Source organism: Sturnus vulgaris, chromosome 3, assembly GCF_052056855.1.
Source record: "Sturnus vulgaris isolate bStuVul1 chromosome 3, bStuVul1.hap1, whole genome shotgun sequence".
NCBI lineage: Eukaryota > Metazoa > Chordata > Aves > Passeriformes > Sturnidae > Sturnus > Sturnus vulgaris.
In genome coordinates this window covers 86,906,962-86,923,262 of record NC_142245.1, presented here as the reverse complement: position 1 = coordinate 86,923,262, position 16,301 = coordinate 86,906,962, and the positions used below count along the sequence as shown (strand labels likewise).

Below are 16,301 nucleotides of genomic sequence, written 5' to 3'. Positions count from 1 at the left end.
TTGCAGTGGTTTTCCCGGAATAGGATATCTATATTGTTGCAATTAAAACTGACAAAATATTAGTTATATTACTCAAGCTTCTGGCCATCAGACATGTACCCATATAGAGCTTTATACCAGGCAGAATTCAAGGTCTCCAAACGAGCCTGTTGCAGGATATGTGTATATGTCACCTTTTTGAGAATACAGCCTTTTCATGTGTTCAGGGATGCTGCTACACAGTTTTTGAAGGAATTCTCAGAAATGTAAGAGGAGGCAAGCCTGTAAAACAATACAGCCAGGATACAATATTTTTAGGCTCTGAAAGATCAACTGTTTGTTTTCTGTTTGACAGGTCAACATGGTGATTGGCATTTTGGTATTTAATAAACTTGTTTCCAGAGATGGAATCCTAGATAAAAAACTCAAACACAGAGCGGGGTAAGCCACAACTGGGTTATTTTAAAGCATATTAAAATTTTATCACCAATTTTCAATTACAGATATTCACCAAAATGCTTTTGATCGTGCTGTGAACTTTTATATCAGTGTAGCAGTGTTTCTAACAGATTCCATTAATCTCAAAAGCTGCTGTTGCATTATCCTGAGGGAATGCAACTAAACAAAATAAATATAATAAAACACAAGTACAAGAGTATTAAGTTAATAAGAATGAGGATTTAACAAATCTGAGCAGAGGTTTCACAAGATGGTTACATGTGTAAAGCTGTTGCAGTTAGGATAACAGTTCTATGAACTGTGTATTCTGAAGGAACTGATTATTTTTGTCTAGCTGTCAAATTTAATTACTATGGCAAGAAATGTTATTTGTGTTAATTTTTGTCAAATGTATATTACAGCAATATATCCCTTACTTAGGTCAATCTTATTCTGCTATTTTGGCTACATTAAGAATTTGCCTTTGTTCTTACATCCACATAGCATCTACATAGGTGTATTTTCTAAATTACTGTAAAAGAACATCAAAGGTAAAAAACCTCCATGGTTTAAGGGTTAAAAAAGAAAAAAGAAAGGTAAATGTGTCTTATCAATTATTTACTTGCGTTTACATTAAAATTCTGTTTATTATCATGAGAAGAAAAGATTATCACAGTGGTGGTATCAGAAACTGTTATACAGTGGATGACAGCTGCAGCAGCAAACCTAGATTCAGTGCATACTGGAAAAAAATATTTCACAACTGATCACCACCTTCCTAATGCTTATGAAAGTGTATTTAAACTTTGAATAATTATTTTTTACAGTTATATTTTCTAGTATTATATTTTAGGCCAGGTTATAGTTTGACTCCACCAATATCTGCATTTCTAGCAATGATAAATGGTATCTTCATTTTTGTGTGTGTTACTGCTATAAGCAAATTTATAGCAGATTCACTTTTAATTATTTTGCCATGTAACTAAGAGTAGCATTCCTAATAAGTTTGATGAGTACACTTATAATAAATACTTTAGCTGGGGTGATTTGCATTTCATATTAATTCAATCAAGTCTTTCTGGTTTTCAGTTCTTCTACCATCATTTTGACAAACATGTACCAAACCCCATAATTCTATTTCTTCTGTTTTCATTTTTTTCATTAGAAAGTATTAATTTCATAACCTTAATTTTATCTGCATTGCTCCATCAGCATTCTGAACTCTGCAATAACACTAATGAAATCTAGAATATTGTAAAACTACCCAAATTATTTCAAAAGTAACAATGACTTAGTAATCACAATTCAAATTCACATATACTCTAATTCCAGTGATATAAAGAGCTGGAACAGCCACAGGTTTGGCTTTGTACAGTTTGTAGGGATATTCAAACTTAGATTTAACTGTTGGGGTTTTTTTTCCCAGCTACTCAGTTGTAGGCTATATAAATCTATTTGCTTATACTTTATTTTCTTGATGAAACAAATAAATTGCTTTCTAATTGTGTAACTTAGTAAAGAAATATTTTATTTTTAAATAATCTGTCTTTAAAATAAATGGATAAAGAATCAGGGATTGTTCTGTTAGAAATAACCTAGCTATCTGGGGAAAAGATGTAGCTACCCTAATGAGAAACAATCTTAACTTGTGTGACAATATGAGATGGTGGCTTGGCAACAGCATTTCTTGATACTGCTTGGCAGATGACATCTCTTGAGTCATTCTTTGGGGCATAGATTTTGGTTCATCATTTGATCTCCTCTAGAAAGGTGATTGTCACTCATTCCTCCAGTATCTTTTGCCAGCCACGCTCAGGAAGGCAACTTCATTCTTCTTGGCAAACTTTGAACTTCTAATTGTCAAAACTGCAGTCAAAAGTTCAGCCCTAGGATTTAAAACAAGTGAATGGGGCAAAATATACTAACTCCATATGATTTATCATCTTAATAAGCATATGTAGAATCAACAAGTGGGAAAAAATATGTTGATGGATCTTAATCATGACCTCAATCCTTTTCCTGGTAAAAGAGGAAGCATATGCAAATGCCCAGGCTGAAAATTTACATTTGGTTTATACACTATACATTAAGTTCTATTATTATTTGCAAGAAACAGAGCAGTTTTTTAGAGGTAAAGAGAATAATCCAGTCTAATAATGCTGAAGCACTGCCAGGCAAAACAGAAAGTACTTTCACAAGCCTAGTTTATACTTACCCAAGGCATTTTTCTAATTCATTCTTTAATCTATATTTTTAATTGGTGCTAACTGATGTGGATTCACTGAGTTATTTTCCCACCCCAAAATCATCTTATAAAAGATCTCAGTTCTCACTTTTTTCTTACAGAAGAAACTGCCTTTTTATGAGAAATATATTTTGCACTTTTTAGTGGAAAATCATTTGGTTTATCAAAGTGAAAAACACTGGAGTTCGTTGTTGTTTTGGACACTGTGTTAAAATTCTTGTAAGTGCTGGGTTTGGCAATAGCAAAGAGTTCAGTTGGTTGAAATAACTGGGAAAAATCCCAAAATGTTACTTAATCTTCACCATGTTGACTGCTTTCCAGCTGGAAGAGGTAAAACATCCTTCCTGTCAGCTATATCACACCTTATTCAGCTGTAATTACTCCCAGTTCTGATAGCAGAACGAGAAGGAATAGGAAAAAATATTGATTTAGTTGATTTGAGAGGCTGAATGCATGCTGTATGGAAAACTTAAATTCCAGGTTTTGTCTTTCTTCTGACAGGTGCAGAGGTACAATTAATTGTCTATATAAAATGCTTTGAGCTTAATGCTTGTGTACTGTGTTTTATTAAAAGGCAAAACAGGTCACCCTTTTTTAGTACCAACTGATATTTATTTCATCTGATTCCATACGTTTCAAGCCCTGTATTCAGACCTTTATATGACATGAATAAAACTATTCTAGATATTAGTGGGCCGTGTGGTCACTAGTACAATTCTGACTATACAGTATGCACATACTGATTTGATGTGTGAGTCAATTTTGCAGGTTTCATTCCCTATTAATGCTCTGTAATGCTCCATACTTCACACCTCTTTTAAGTGGCCTGTGCTCTTTCTCTAGCACGTTTGGATGCAGCAGTGGCTCATCGGGTCTGAATAGAGGGATTTCACTTTGTGTGTCTACCCTAGCACGTGCTTATGTTTACTTCAGTGTACCGAGCAGTTTTTGATCACGTTTGGGGCCTTCTTTAGGTTAAATGGAAGAAATAGAGTTTGCATGAAATTAAGCCCCATAGCATTAACATGTAAAGCTAACAATAATGTAAAGTAAAAAATACAGTTTTGCAACAATATAGAGCAGTCATTTTGAATAAGTCTACTTAATTTTTCTGCATGACGTCATATTTAAAAGCTAAATTTCAGTAGCAACGTTTTTTGGTGACAATTCAATATTTTGTTCTTTTTGTGGGTGTTCTGTTTGTTTGCAGTCAGATGAGTGAGCCTCATAGCGGTTTGACGCTCAAATGTGCCAAGTGTGGAGTAGTTTCAACAACAGCTTTGTCAGCCACCACCGCCAGTAATGCCATGTTAGTCCTGATCATTTACATCTTCTTGTTACAAATCTTATACAGTGCATGTGAGACAATAGCTTGATGATGACAACTGTGTTTGCTAACACTGTATAAAGTGCTAAGCACATTTAAATACTTTTTTAAAAATTGCAAATGTGTTTATTAACTGAATACAGGATATTCTTTAGAACATAAAGTACAACTGTTATATTCTTGTCTATGATTTTCAAGTTAAATTGATAAAGTGACATCTTTAAATATGCTTTATTTTAATAGTGAGCTTTTAATATTTTTTTTTCAATATTACAATACTGCTTTTCTCTTTTTTTCAATAGGGCATCCCTTTGGAGCTCCTGTGTGGTGTTGCCACTTCTAGCACTGACTTGGATGTCTGCAGTTCTGGCCATGACAGACAAAAGATCTATATTATTTCAGATACTTTTTGCAGTATTTGATTCATTGCAAGGCTTTGTTATTGTCATGGTCCATTGTATTCTCCGAAGGGAGGTGAGGAATGGCTTCCCAGTTTTCCAAGGGGCTGTGCTCCTGTTAATCTCTCAACTGCTCTTTAATGTTATATACAGCTTCCTCTGCACAAATATATTTCATGGAAAGACAAAAATCATTTATGGTGAGATGTGTATGAACAAGTGAAAGATGAAAAGAGAAAAAGTGAAAGAGGGGGAGTATTGATTAATTCCAAGTGCAAAATATCAGTATAAAACTTAACCAACTTAATTCAAGGTGTCTTTTAATCAATCCCAAGTGCAGTTGATTTCTAAGGAAGGAGTGTAGGAAGAGGTGAACATGAATGCCCTTCTGAAGGTCAAAAGCTATAGATTTTTAAACACTCTAAAACAGATTCAAATTCAACACTTTTTCATCTTATACTGTCCCTGAAAGAGGACACAAGGAGATGACGTGTTGGTGAAGAGCTACCATTTCAGATCTCCGAACTCAGGTACATGCTAAAGTTATGGGGACAGTGAGGATGAAGACAGATGAGTGCTGTGAGAACAGCGAGGACTAGCAGACCCTTGATGCCCTTCACAGCTCAGTGCCACCTGCCACAGGATTCATCACCACTGAAATCTGATGGCAAAGCTGCTACACAAATGCTCTTTAATCTGGCTCTGGTGGCAGCTTCTCTAACCTGCCTAACCTGCTAACTAACCCTACATTCTGTTGAGATGAGTTTGAGAGCAGTAGCGTAAAGCTTTGTGGGCATATCTGGGGTAATGGGGCTCTCCATCAAAAATTAGGAGCTGGTGCTGGACTGGAGAGTAGTTCCTGGTCCATGGGCATACCTGTGTGCTAGTCATTTATCAACTTCAGGATATTTACCAAACCAGTAAACCAGATTATAATATCCAGCATATTTCTCTGGGATGAGCAAGAGATATTTGAAAACCTCAGGACTCAAAAAAACCCCCAAAAATAGGAAGATGTTTCAGAAAAAGCTTTATTGTCAATGCTGAGTGAGGAATCTCACACAGGGGTTTCCCTTTTCACCATGACGCCCTTTAAACACTGAAATTCAATATATTGAAAAATAATTATGAGTGACTAATTTATTCAATTCTTTCAGCATTGTACCACTTTGCATGAGATTTATATCACTATCCTTCACAGTATGCATATGTGATTATCTTATCAAATAATGAAGTTTTTAATTTTTAAAGAAAAAATCAGTATCTTGCCGAAATTAGCACCTTACATTGTGCTGATTGCTTCTCACTTTAATCACACTGTTGGGGTGATGAACTTTTGCATTTCTTGGTTTATCAGCTCTCATATTGGAGGGAGTTTACCTCATTTAATAGGTTTTTTTTTCTTCCTTTGACTTTTCCTTTTGTTCGGGGTAAGAATATGTGCAGAATAAGAGATAATACTCTAGAAAAATCTATTTTATGTAGAACTGTCTTGTAATCCCCTTATTTTCTTAAGCAATTTCTTTCCCAATATGATTTACATCTGGGAAAGAGGGTAGTCTCATCTGTAAATCTGAAAGCAATAATTTCCTGTATTCGTATAGTCTAATGGTAAGACACTGCACCTATTTTCAGTAGAAAGAACAGTGGTTTCATACTGTGAAATTTTTGTATCCATTGGGATTTATTAATTAACCTAGAAAGGGCATACTACCTCCCACTTACTGTCCTAGGGAATCATTTTAATATTAAAATATATACCTTTTGCTTGAGGTTGCACGTGAAACATTGAAAACTAAATCACTATGAACATTATCTTTCACAGAGTCATAGAATATTGTCAGTAGGAAGAAACCCATAAGGAACATTGATTCCAACTCCCTGCTCCTCACAAAACTACCTAAAACTAAACCATATAACTATGAATTGTCCAGACACTCCTCGAACTCTGACCTTGGCTTGGAGCCAAGTGTGTTCCAGTTACCAACCAGCCTCAGGGCAAAGAACCTTTTTCTAATGTTCAATCTGAATTCCCCTATTCATTTCATTTCCTCATGTTCTAATTCCATTTCCTTTTGTCCTACTTCCGTCTTCCTGTGTCTTTTTTAAGGATCCCAAGAGGGCTAAAACATATACCTGGTTATCAGTCATTGATTTTCTCAAAAAAAGACCAAAATCTATGAGAAATTCTTAATACAACTTAGCATAGCACAGGATAAAATAAAATCTAAAAAAATAATAAAACAGCAGTTAAGTTTGCACCGTGCAGTAATGCAGAAGCTGATTTGGAAAAAGATATATTTTGACTGTTGATGTAAGATGAAAATCAAAAGACATCTTCCAACAATGCCCTAAACCTTAAATTAAAGACAGATAATGGCAACTCTTTTCTGCAAATGCTCCATTCTCAGGAAATGTTGCAATAATGCTGAAAATTTCATAGAAACATTCTTGTCTGACCATACTCACAGGTAGGACTGTGGTGATTAAGGTGGAATTTGTCTTTTCTATATGTGAACTCAATTTTCAAATTCGTAGGATATCTTGACTGGAACCACTTTTAGCTCACTGTTTCTAATGTAGGCAATATGCAAAAATACTGGATTATAAATATGTTTATACAGGAATCTTTTCTTTAGGTTAATGTGTAAGAAATCAGCTAGTTAGCTAGTTATGGTTTATTTTGTTCGCTGCTTGTTTAGCAAAACACAGATATATAGATGTATTTAGAGATAGATAGATAGATAGATAGATAGATAGATAGATAGATAGATAGATAGACAGACAATCTAACTGCAAAGAATCATAACTCTGTTTAACAACTAACAGAAGCTGCTCCAGCAAGTCAGTTTTAGCAGTTACACATCACAGCTCTAAAGCGGAAATTCTAGAAGAAAGGCATTTTATAAAGCAGCTAAACAATCTATTTACATGGTATTTTTTAAAAATTTCCTCATGAGAATGCTTCCCAGTGAGGCCCAAAAACCACCAATGTTAGTTAAGGTTCTGTCTTATCAAAATGGGGGAGATGTTTCTTCTTCAGCCATGACAACTTAGGCAGAAGTAAATGTACAGAGACAACTTATTCACTAATCAGTAAATTATCTACAGCCAAAATGATGATAGTGGTTTTGGTGGAAGACAAAGAAGCCTAGGTATATTGCTAATTGAACTCTGAGAGAACACATTTAATTTTCTTTAGTCCTCCAGTTCTAAATTGCAAGCTGCTCAAAACACTTCAGGAATTAATTAAGGCAATATTTTTCATATGGGAAAAGATAATTCATAGAAATTTCTTGAAGAAGCACAAAGAAGTAAAAGTTGATGCACTTGAATCAATTTCAATTTCGAAAATATGTACAGTCTGCAATTATTTGGTTCAGTTTGCATAGTCATAGTTGTGTACTACACAGAAAGAGATGTAAGTCCAGTAAGTTTTGTTTCAGTCTGTCTCCGGAGTCTGGCTTTCCAACCCCAGAGACCCTCAGGTGAGTACAGGCCAAGAGAGTGGCCATCCTGCAGAATGGGCAGTGCCATTGTGCACTGCACATGGTGCCTCCCAGCTGAAAGAATAGTCTGGTACTTTTGGTTGTCTGCAAAAGCATTTTGCTCTGCCAGTGCCTGTCAAGGAAATCCTGCCAGCATATTTGTCACTCTTGATGACGGCTAGAAAGCTATCTCAGTTATAGCCTATAAGATTGATCTAATATTTATGGCATGCCAGCACAGGCAAAACAATAATTCTGACTGTCAGGGAAAAGAAATCTGGGGAGGAATACATCTCCATAAAATTCAAACAAAGAGGACAGCCCTGCTTTACTATGCCTTTATTGTTATTACATCACAAAAAGAGACAGACTTCTACAATTGTATATAAAAGCCCTTTTTTTTCTCTTAGTTGTATTGATAGAAGCATAAATGATGGAAATATTTGTTACTTTCTCTAACACACTGTATTGAAGACCTTTTGTGATAGGGGCTGCATTAGGAAGCCAGGGATTTTCACCAACTAAGATGTACAACTGGAAGAGAACTAAGTGATGTGTCATCTATTTTTGTCCACTATCAATTCAGTGTCTTTTGGAAAGACATTCAATCTTTCTATACTTCTATTTCCTAACCTCTAAAATGAATGTGATACTTTTTAAGCATAAGACCTTTCATAGACTATTTGGAAATTTTGGAAGAAAACTGCAAGGTAATTAGATATTATTGCTTTTTTTTTGTCTTCCTAGCCCAAAGAGCCTAGAGTAGCTATTTTTTTTCCTCGCCTTGCTCTTTAAACCCCTAATTGGGATTGGAAGATGGTGATAAATGTGTCACAGAATGATACAAGGGGTCAGTGTTGAAGGTTATCTATCTCAGCAAAACAGTTTGCCTGATCTGCTTGAACACAAGATGCTTTAAAGCCGATTTGAATCACACTTAGTAACTTATGTTAATGCTGATGATGGGAGGGACCCATATGAAATTTTTTCTTTAGCTGTGCTCTGTGGAGTAGAGAGCATTTGGATTAAATTCATCGTTGGCATCTAGAGCCCACATTTCAGAATTGCAGGAGAAAAATAAAAGTACATGAGTAGGGTAAGGGTAAGTTATAAAAGCTTGGAGCTGGTTACTGTTGCTAAGGAAACTACTTCCCTGGTATCTGCACGTTCATCACATCTGTCTCTCCTTCTATGCCTGGCTCTAAGAAAATCTTGTAACTTGATGTTAAAAGGAATGGGGGAAAACAAGATTATGTTTCAAAGAAAACTGTAAAGACAGCACACTCTTTACGTACTCAAACAACAATTTTGAACAAGCAGTTTAGAAGAGTAAACTGGTATTTAGAAAGTTCAACCATTTTGATTATCACTTGGGTGAGGACATCTAGAAATTACAACATATGTCATTATCACGGATAATGCTACGTTTGACATTCTGTTAACATGTTCAGATCATATGCTGCTTGCACTTCAGAAGCGTTGTAAGAAACATGCACATTTAAGAGGATCCTAAAATCAAGATTCACTGCTTTAATGTAGAAGGGGCTGAAAGTATAGCATGAGATTCTTGAGATCTTCTGGAGCTATTAGAACTGGGCAACCTCCATGAACACAGAGTCTCAAAAATTAGGAGGCCACTGCACAGAGTGCAGTAAGATAAACACTGTGTTCTGAACTAACAGTGCTTTGGAGTCAAGCATCATATGCCTTGAGATGAGATTGAGCACAGCTGGGGATACTTTGAAGGAGGCATTTTTTATTATATTTTTTGTCAAATCACTGTGCCAGTGCTTATCCAAGAGTATAAAACTCTGAAGTGTGACCTAACTTCAGCATTGATAAAGTGAGAGAAGACTTGGATTAAATTTGCAGCAACTGGGAGATGCCAAATTAAATTAACATCAAACACATGGAAAACCAAAGCAAGTGTAGTGACCTAAAATCAGAATCTGAGTTTCAATACAGCACACTTTAAATTACAACATGTGGTAAGTCTTGGTGTTTTGAAATCAATCCAAACCTTCCCACCTTGCTTCATTCTTCTTTCTGTCCTATTTTTGGCTCCCTCCACCTTCAACAGTCACTTAGCAAGACTGCAGAGCACTCCTATTCATTTAAGGATTGAGCCCTTTAAAAACATGCTTTCTAATTAGAATATTTTTAAATTTCATTTTTACTTTTGTGATAGCTTCTATACACTTAAAGGGGATAGCTTCCCATCAGCAACAATTGATGAATTATCCTCTTCTGCTGTTCATAAAATGTCCATGAGTAGAAGGCAATTTTCTCCCTTTTAATTATTCTGAATCAGACATCAAGTAATTTTTACAGATAATAAATGGAATGTAGTTTTTTATAGGCATTTCATTCATAATACTTTTATATTCGAACAAGAAACTGTATCACCCAACCAAGTTCCTGTTTTCCATGTCACATCTTGCAATCAGGAATATTATTATGTATTTAATATAGACACTTGCATTTCTGGCACTAAAATTCACATTGTAAAACATTTTATTCTAAAAGTTGCTTTGACATCCTTATTGTTGAGAGAAAGCAGTAAAATATGTTTGCATTCTGCTGTCAGCAAACAGAAACTGCCTTTTCCTTTTCAATGTGCTCCTCTGTTGAAGCACATTTCTATCAGAAGTGCTGAATAATATTATTTCTTTAAACATGCACTCTGTCCAAAATGAAAGTAAAAATAGCATTTCCTATAAAAAATATTATTCAATTATACTATGTTATAGGGAGAATTCTTCAAATTTACTTTATGAATCATATTAATAAGCAGTAATTTCTGATAACTTCCTTTTGTACTTTCAATATATCTGTCTATGTGCGAAAAGTCCACTTTTCCTCATGTGCTCACACTGAAGATATTTCTCTCATCTGAAGAGTTTTACTCCTAGAAGAGATGCATTAGATTTCCTGTATGTGGAGTTAAAAATTATTATTAGAATCAGTATATCTTTCAAATAGACTTATTGCTTAAAGTTTGGGAAATTACAGTAATTGTTAAGAACTGATTTCAATAACTGTCTGATTACTATAACTGTAAAGAACTGTCTTTCAAGAATCTTACATTTATCAAGAAGAAGATACACTTATCTTGCAATGGTTAGCAGTATATCACTAATCTTTTTATCTGACTTTTACCAAAGTGAATAAGACAAAGCCAAATGCTATCACCAAAACAGATTTGGCTTAAATACCATATAATCACTGTCTAGTAGCTAATTCTGGCCACACATGAAACTAATTCTGTGGTCTCGATATGATAGACTGACAAATTTATTGCAGCCACAAACTATAACAAATGTATGAAATGAGAGAAATAGGCATAATATGTTTATTGCCTCTGATTTATGAAGTGGTCTAAAGAAAAGTCATGCACTGTGTTCCATATGATTTAATTTAATCTCTAATAGGAATCTATTATGTTACACAAGAATCAGTATAAGATTTTTTTTACAGGTTCAAGATGCTTTCAGATGTCGGCTAAGAAATTGCCAGGATCCAATCAATGCAGATTCTTCAAGTTCTTTTCCTAATGGACATGCTCAAATCATGGTTAGCTTTTATTTTCTTCTTTGACTATGAATTTAGTATTCCTAAGAAAAACTTACTGTATTGCATGTGACAAGTTTGCATAGCTGAAATACTAACACCTAAGCAAAGACTGTTTAGGTTATCATCTGCTTGTTTAAATATCTTAGCTAGTTTTAAGTTATTGATGTGATTATTTAGTGGAGCACAGTGAATTAATATCTTCCACCAGTGTTCTTTAGAACAAAATAATTTTATATAAGAGAATAAAAAATAATTTAATAATATGTTGTGACTTTTTTTAGTGTTGGTGTAAAGTGCTAGACATTTTACAGGGGGAATCTATTTAGTGTGTTAAATTAAGAGATAATGAATTGTGCTAATATTATTAGGTAATATATTAAGACAATATATTGGTCTCTTCACTTTGAACAAGAGTTTGTCATTGACTACAATGGGGTCAGAATCCAGCCCTAACGACATGCAAGGCTTAGCAAAAAATCCAAGGTACAGCAAGCCCTTCAAAATGATGACTCAAAAAAAGAATTTAGTGTTTGGACTTCACAAGCAAGAAAGACATCAGTTTTACCGAACATTTAGCATGGAAGAAACTTCTTGTGAAAATAAAAAAAAAAATAATAAATTCTCTAACAGAATAAATAGCTTTGTTTAACTAGGAAGGTTAACTATTTCCAATTGTTAAAATTCTTTCTTAGATCTTACAATTAATTTTTGCACAATGAAATAAATAATAATTGTTTTCAGGGAAGGCAAAAATTTTATATGACCACATTAGTAGTAAGAAATTACAGAATGTTTCATAACAAATAAGCGCTTTACAACAAATTAATGAAGTTTCAAACAGGATGGACTATTTGAATTACACTTATTCACAGTAATTTGTATTACAGGTTGTTTTTCAAACTTCTTTTCATATCATTATTATGAAAAGCTTCCTTAAAGAAGATCCTTTGATGAGATGTAGAAGTTATTCTTCCATGCACATTAAAACCTATACACTGTTGACGCAACACACTCCATCACTTTATTAAAATTACATACTCTACTTCCACCTATTTTATTTTATTTTTTCTGATCAGGCAGCATACTTTGAAAACCACCCAGTTATACTTAGGAAACTTTGTAAAGTTCTGAAGTTGTAAAACAATACACTTCACTTTCTCAGCAACAAGAAACCACTTTTAAGAGACTATGACCCTGTAAGTTAGGGCATTTTGGAAGCACTAGTTGGCAAAAAGGAATTGTGGCTTGTTGTTGAGTTAATAATGGTTGTTCTGTTTCACTATTTCTTGTTACAGACTGATTTTGAGAAGGATGTGGACATTGCTTGTCGGTCAGGTAAGAGCATTAAGAGAGTATTTAGCCAACAAAAAGTAGTCTGGTACGAGTTCCTTGTGAAATGAAAGCCAGAAAAATGTTGGGGTTTAGCTGTTAATAGGAAATACTTATTAATTTAAATGAATGAAAATATGACAAAATTATGTCACTGTATGAATACATTTATTGAATTTTGTTACTAAGGCCATTAACTAGAATTCAGCATTTGGAAAGTAGTCAAAGGTGTGACTGCCTATTAGAAAACAAATAGTTGTGCAAAGATATTTCTTAACACATTAAGCCTTCCTTTCCCAGTATACAAGCAAAAGTGAAAACATCATTTTACTTTAACGAGAAAATAAAAAAAAGTGTGTGTCTTGACAGCTGTGTATATGAAGGATGCATCTATTTGCATTCATTTTAAAGAGGGTATGTTTTTTAGGACTCTAAGTGAAATCAACAATAGTTTAAGGAAATTAAGTTTTATTCAACTTTAATGAGAAAAGTTACAGGGTTTTTTAAGGTATTTCAGTAGTAGGATCTTTAATCAGTTTTCTGTGTTTGTTTCCATATATTAAAGACAACACATTTCGAGCTTTTTATTTGCCAACCTTGTTTAAATAGTGCAGTGTAAAATAAATTAATATTTAAACTCTACATAATTTTTTAAATCTAGGAGATATTTCCAAAGGACAGTTTTTCCTAGGCAAACAGTCTTGCCTAAACCCTCAGTTTTCAACAAAGGGAAAGAGAAAGAGAGAGTGTGTCTTCTCCACAGAGTGAGTCAGAGCAGAAGCCTGATTTAGCTGTTCTGCATCACCCACCTGAAGGACACTCTCTTCACTGGCTGTATGTGGAGCCAAGAAAGCTGATCTCATTAAGGTGAAGTTTGAGTTTCCAGTCACCCACCTTTAACAAACTGCCAATTGAATTTCTTGCTATGTAGACATAGTTCTTCCCTACAGATCAGTTTTAATATGCACATGTATTTTGGAGGAATCAGGATAGTGCATTGTAGCACAAATGCCTGTGTGTCACCATGCAATGCAGACAAGAATCGAGCACTGATCCATGTAGTTCCCATTTCTTACCTGTGATAACATAGCTCTGCAGTACAGAGGGCCTTGTCAGAGGTGTCCTAAAAGAGATTGACTCTGAATGCATTTATGAACAGGCTTCACTAGATAAGCATTTGAACTCTCTTTCTGATAATGAAAAATTTAAGGATAGGTCACTGTTTGAAATGTCTGAACAAGTGTCACTGGAAACAGTGAAGCAGCCACTGAATTCAGGTATTTGTACATAGTTGTTTAGAAGCAAATTATTCTTTTCATAATGGAAAAAAAAGAGATTTATTTTAGTGTGAGGAAACAGAGTCAGATATCTTATGAGCTGCTTGCTATGGAAAAAGGCAGTGAACTGACAGGCGAGTACTGGGGATCTGGGTCATCAGAGCCCTTGGGCAACCAGAAGAGATGCAAATGTAATACCTAGATACTTCAAGTTGTCTTTCTGTCTCAGCCCATGAGCTGGGTTTTGTTGTAAAAAATAGCTCTGGTGTGAATTAAAATATTTTCAACCAGGACCAGAAAATCCCTACAGCCAGTTGGAATAAGCCTAGTAATTGGTCACTTTAATTTTTTTCTTTCTACCCTTTTTATTTCATTACAGATGTTGGATTATAGACTTGCTCTTTTTTTTATTTTTAAGATGAATAATTGTGATTGAATAGATGCTTTGCTTTGGAAGCCATTCTTCAATGCTTCTGGAAATTTTGAATTTATGACAGGATAAGTAACTTTTACATGTAAACCTCAGCCTAACAAAAATTGCTGAATGTTGCTACAGGTTTCACCAGGAAGGTCTAGGCTGAGGAAAAAAGTGGATTATGACTGTGTTATAAAACATGTTTATATTCTTTATAATCTTTCCAGATGCAGTAAAATATTATTTCTGATACCAATTGAATTTCTTCCCAATGTGGTAATTCCTTTGTCACTACTATTTTAAAACATAATTTAACAGAGAAGAGTTTTTAAAAGTTGGTGAAAAGGAATATTTAGGAGTTTAGGAACACATGCTCATAGTTATAATCTTATAGTAGGTCATTACAATGAATTGACAAAATGATTCTGCCTTACAATCTGTTTGACATTTTCCAGGAGGTTATGTGGAGTTAATAACAGCAGTATAGATGTCATAGTGTATTTTTTTGGAAAACCCTTAATGAGTTCCACATGGCAGGCTTGTGGTTAAGCTGTAAGTCACCTAAAATATATGTAAATCAATAGAAATAAATGAAGTGTTTTTAATTCATATAAATAACTGAAGCTAGTCAGAGATCAGTGTCAGTTATACACAGTAGATTAAGAGAACAAAAAACCCAAAACCACAGAAAAGCTGCTCCAAAAACAATATTTATAAAATGAAGGTTAATAAGCGGAAAGAAAATATTTTAGAAGATGCACTGGTAAAGGAAGCACTGCTAGATAAATCCACAAGAAAAAGCAGTGTTAGGTTGATATGGTTTCATGCTGTAAGAATCCTGTCCTCTGACCCACAGTTCTGCATAAAGACATTGGACCTTGCAGAGCAGCCACTATAACAGGAACACTTTCTAGAATTTCACTAAATGATGAAGAGGAGGAAAAGGGACCAAACCCTGAAGGAATGAGCTATTCAACCTTGCCTGGAAACATCATCTCCAAAGTCATCATCCAGCAACCAACAGGTCTCCACATGCCTATGAGTATGAGTGAACTGGCCAATCAGTGCTTGAAAAAGGACAACAGTGAGCTGCGGAGGACCGTGTATCTGTGCACTGACGATAATTTGAGAGGTGCAGACATGGACATAGTCCATCCTCAAGAACGGATGATAGAAAGCGACTACATAGTCATGCCCCGGGGCTCCGTAAATACCCAGCCATCACTGAAGGATGAAAGCAAAATGAATATAGGCATGGATACCTTGCCTCATGAAAGGCTGTTGCACTACAAAGTTAATCCCGAGTTCAATATGAATCCCTCTGTAATGGACCAGTTTAATATCAATTTAGACCAGCATCTTCCCACCCAAGAACATATGCAGAGCTTGCCGTTTGAGCCCCGCACAGCAGTGAAGAATTTCATTGCCTCAGAGCTGGATGACAATGCAGGATTATCAAGAAGTGAAACTGGATCTACAATATCATTGAGCTCTTTAGAGGTCAGTGGTGCATAAACAAATTGCATGCTCTGTTGTTCTAATTTTATGGTAAGACAATAAATTGTGTCTTGTGTCTAAGGGGTGAAACTAATGTTTTAATTCAGTATGAATTATTGTTTGGGATCATACACTGCTGTTCATATTTCTCTTATTATCAGAAGTGTTTATACCTAGAAAACAAGACTAAAGTTTCAGAGCCAATCTGTATGAAACAATATAGTTCTGGAGATTTAACATTCCACACGACTGCCGAGGATTTCGTGACCTACCAGGTAAAGTCCCCTGGAAAATTCTGTGTTGCTATGAGAAGAAAAGCTATTCCTGCAAGATAG

At 34.8% G+C, this 16,301-nt stretch overlaps 1 protein-coding gene across 14 annotated transcripts in view; it reads left to right on the top strand.

Moving 5' to 3' along the window:
• The window catches only part of ADGRB3 (adhesion G protein-coupled receptor B3), a 440,618-nt gene that overhangs the window by 403,899 nt on the left and 20,418 nt on the right, over positions 1–16,301 (top strand). For 7 of the 14 annotated variants that reach the window (XM_088162232.1, XM_088162231.1, XM_088162226.1 and 4 more), the window contains exons 23-28: positions 335–420; positions 3,873–3,971; positions 4,292–4,463; positions 11,353–11,448; positions 12,744–12,783; positions 15,326–15,969. In XM_088162232.1, the coding sequence (XP_088018358.1) occupies positions 335–420; positions 3,873–3,971; positions 4,292–4,463; positions 11,353–11,448; positions 12,744–12,783; positions 15,326–15,969 (1,137 nt within the window). Of the gene's footprint in view, positions 1–334; positions 421–3,872; positions 3,972–4,291; positions 4,464–11,352; positions 11,449–12,743; positions 12,784–15,325; positions 15,970–16,127; positions 16,242–16,301 lie in introns of all 14 variants that reach the window. The other 7 variants (XM_088162222.1, XM_088162223.1, XM_088162218.1 and 4 more) reach the window with 3 other exon arrangements.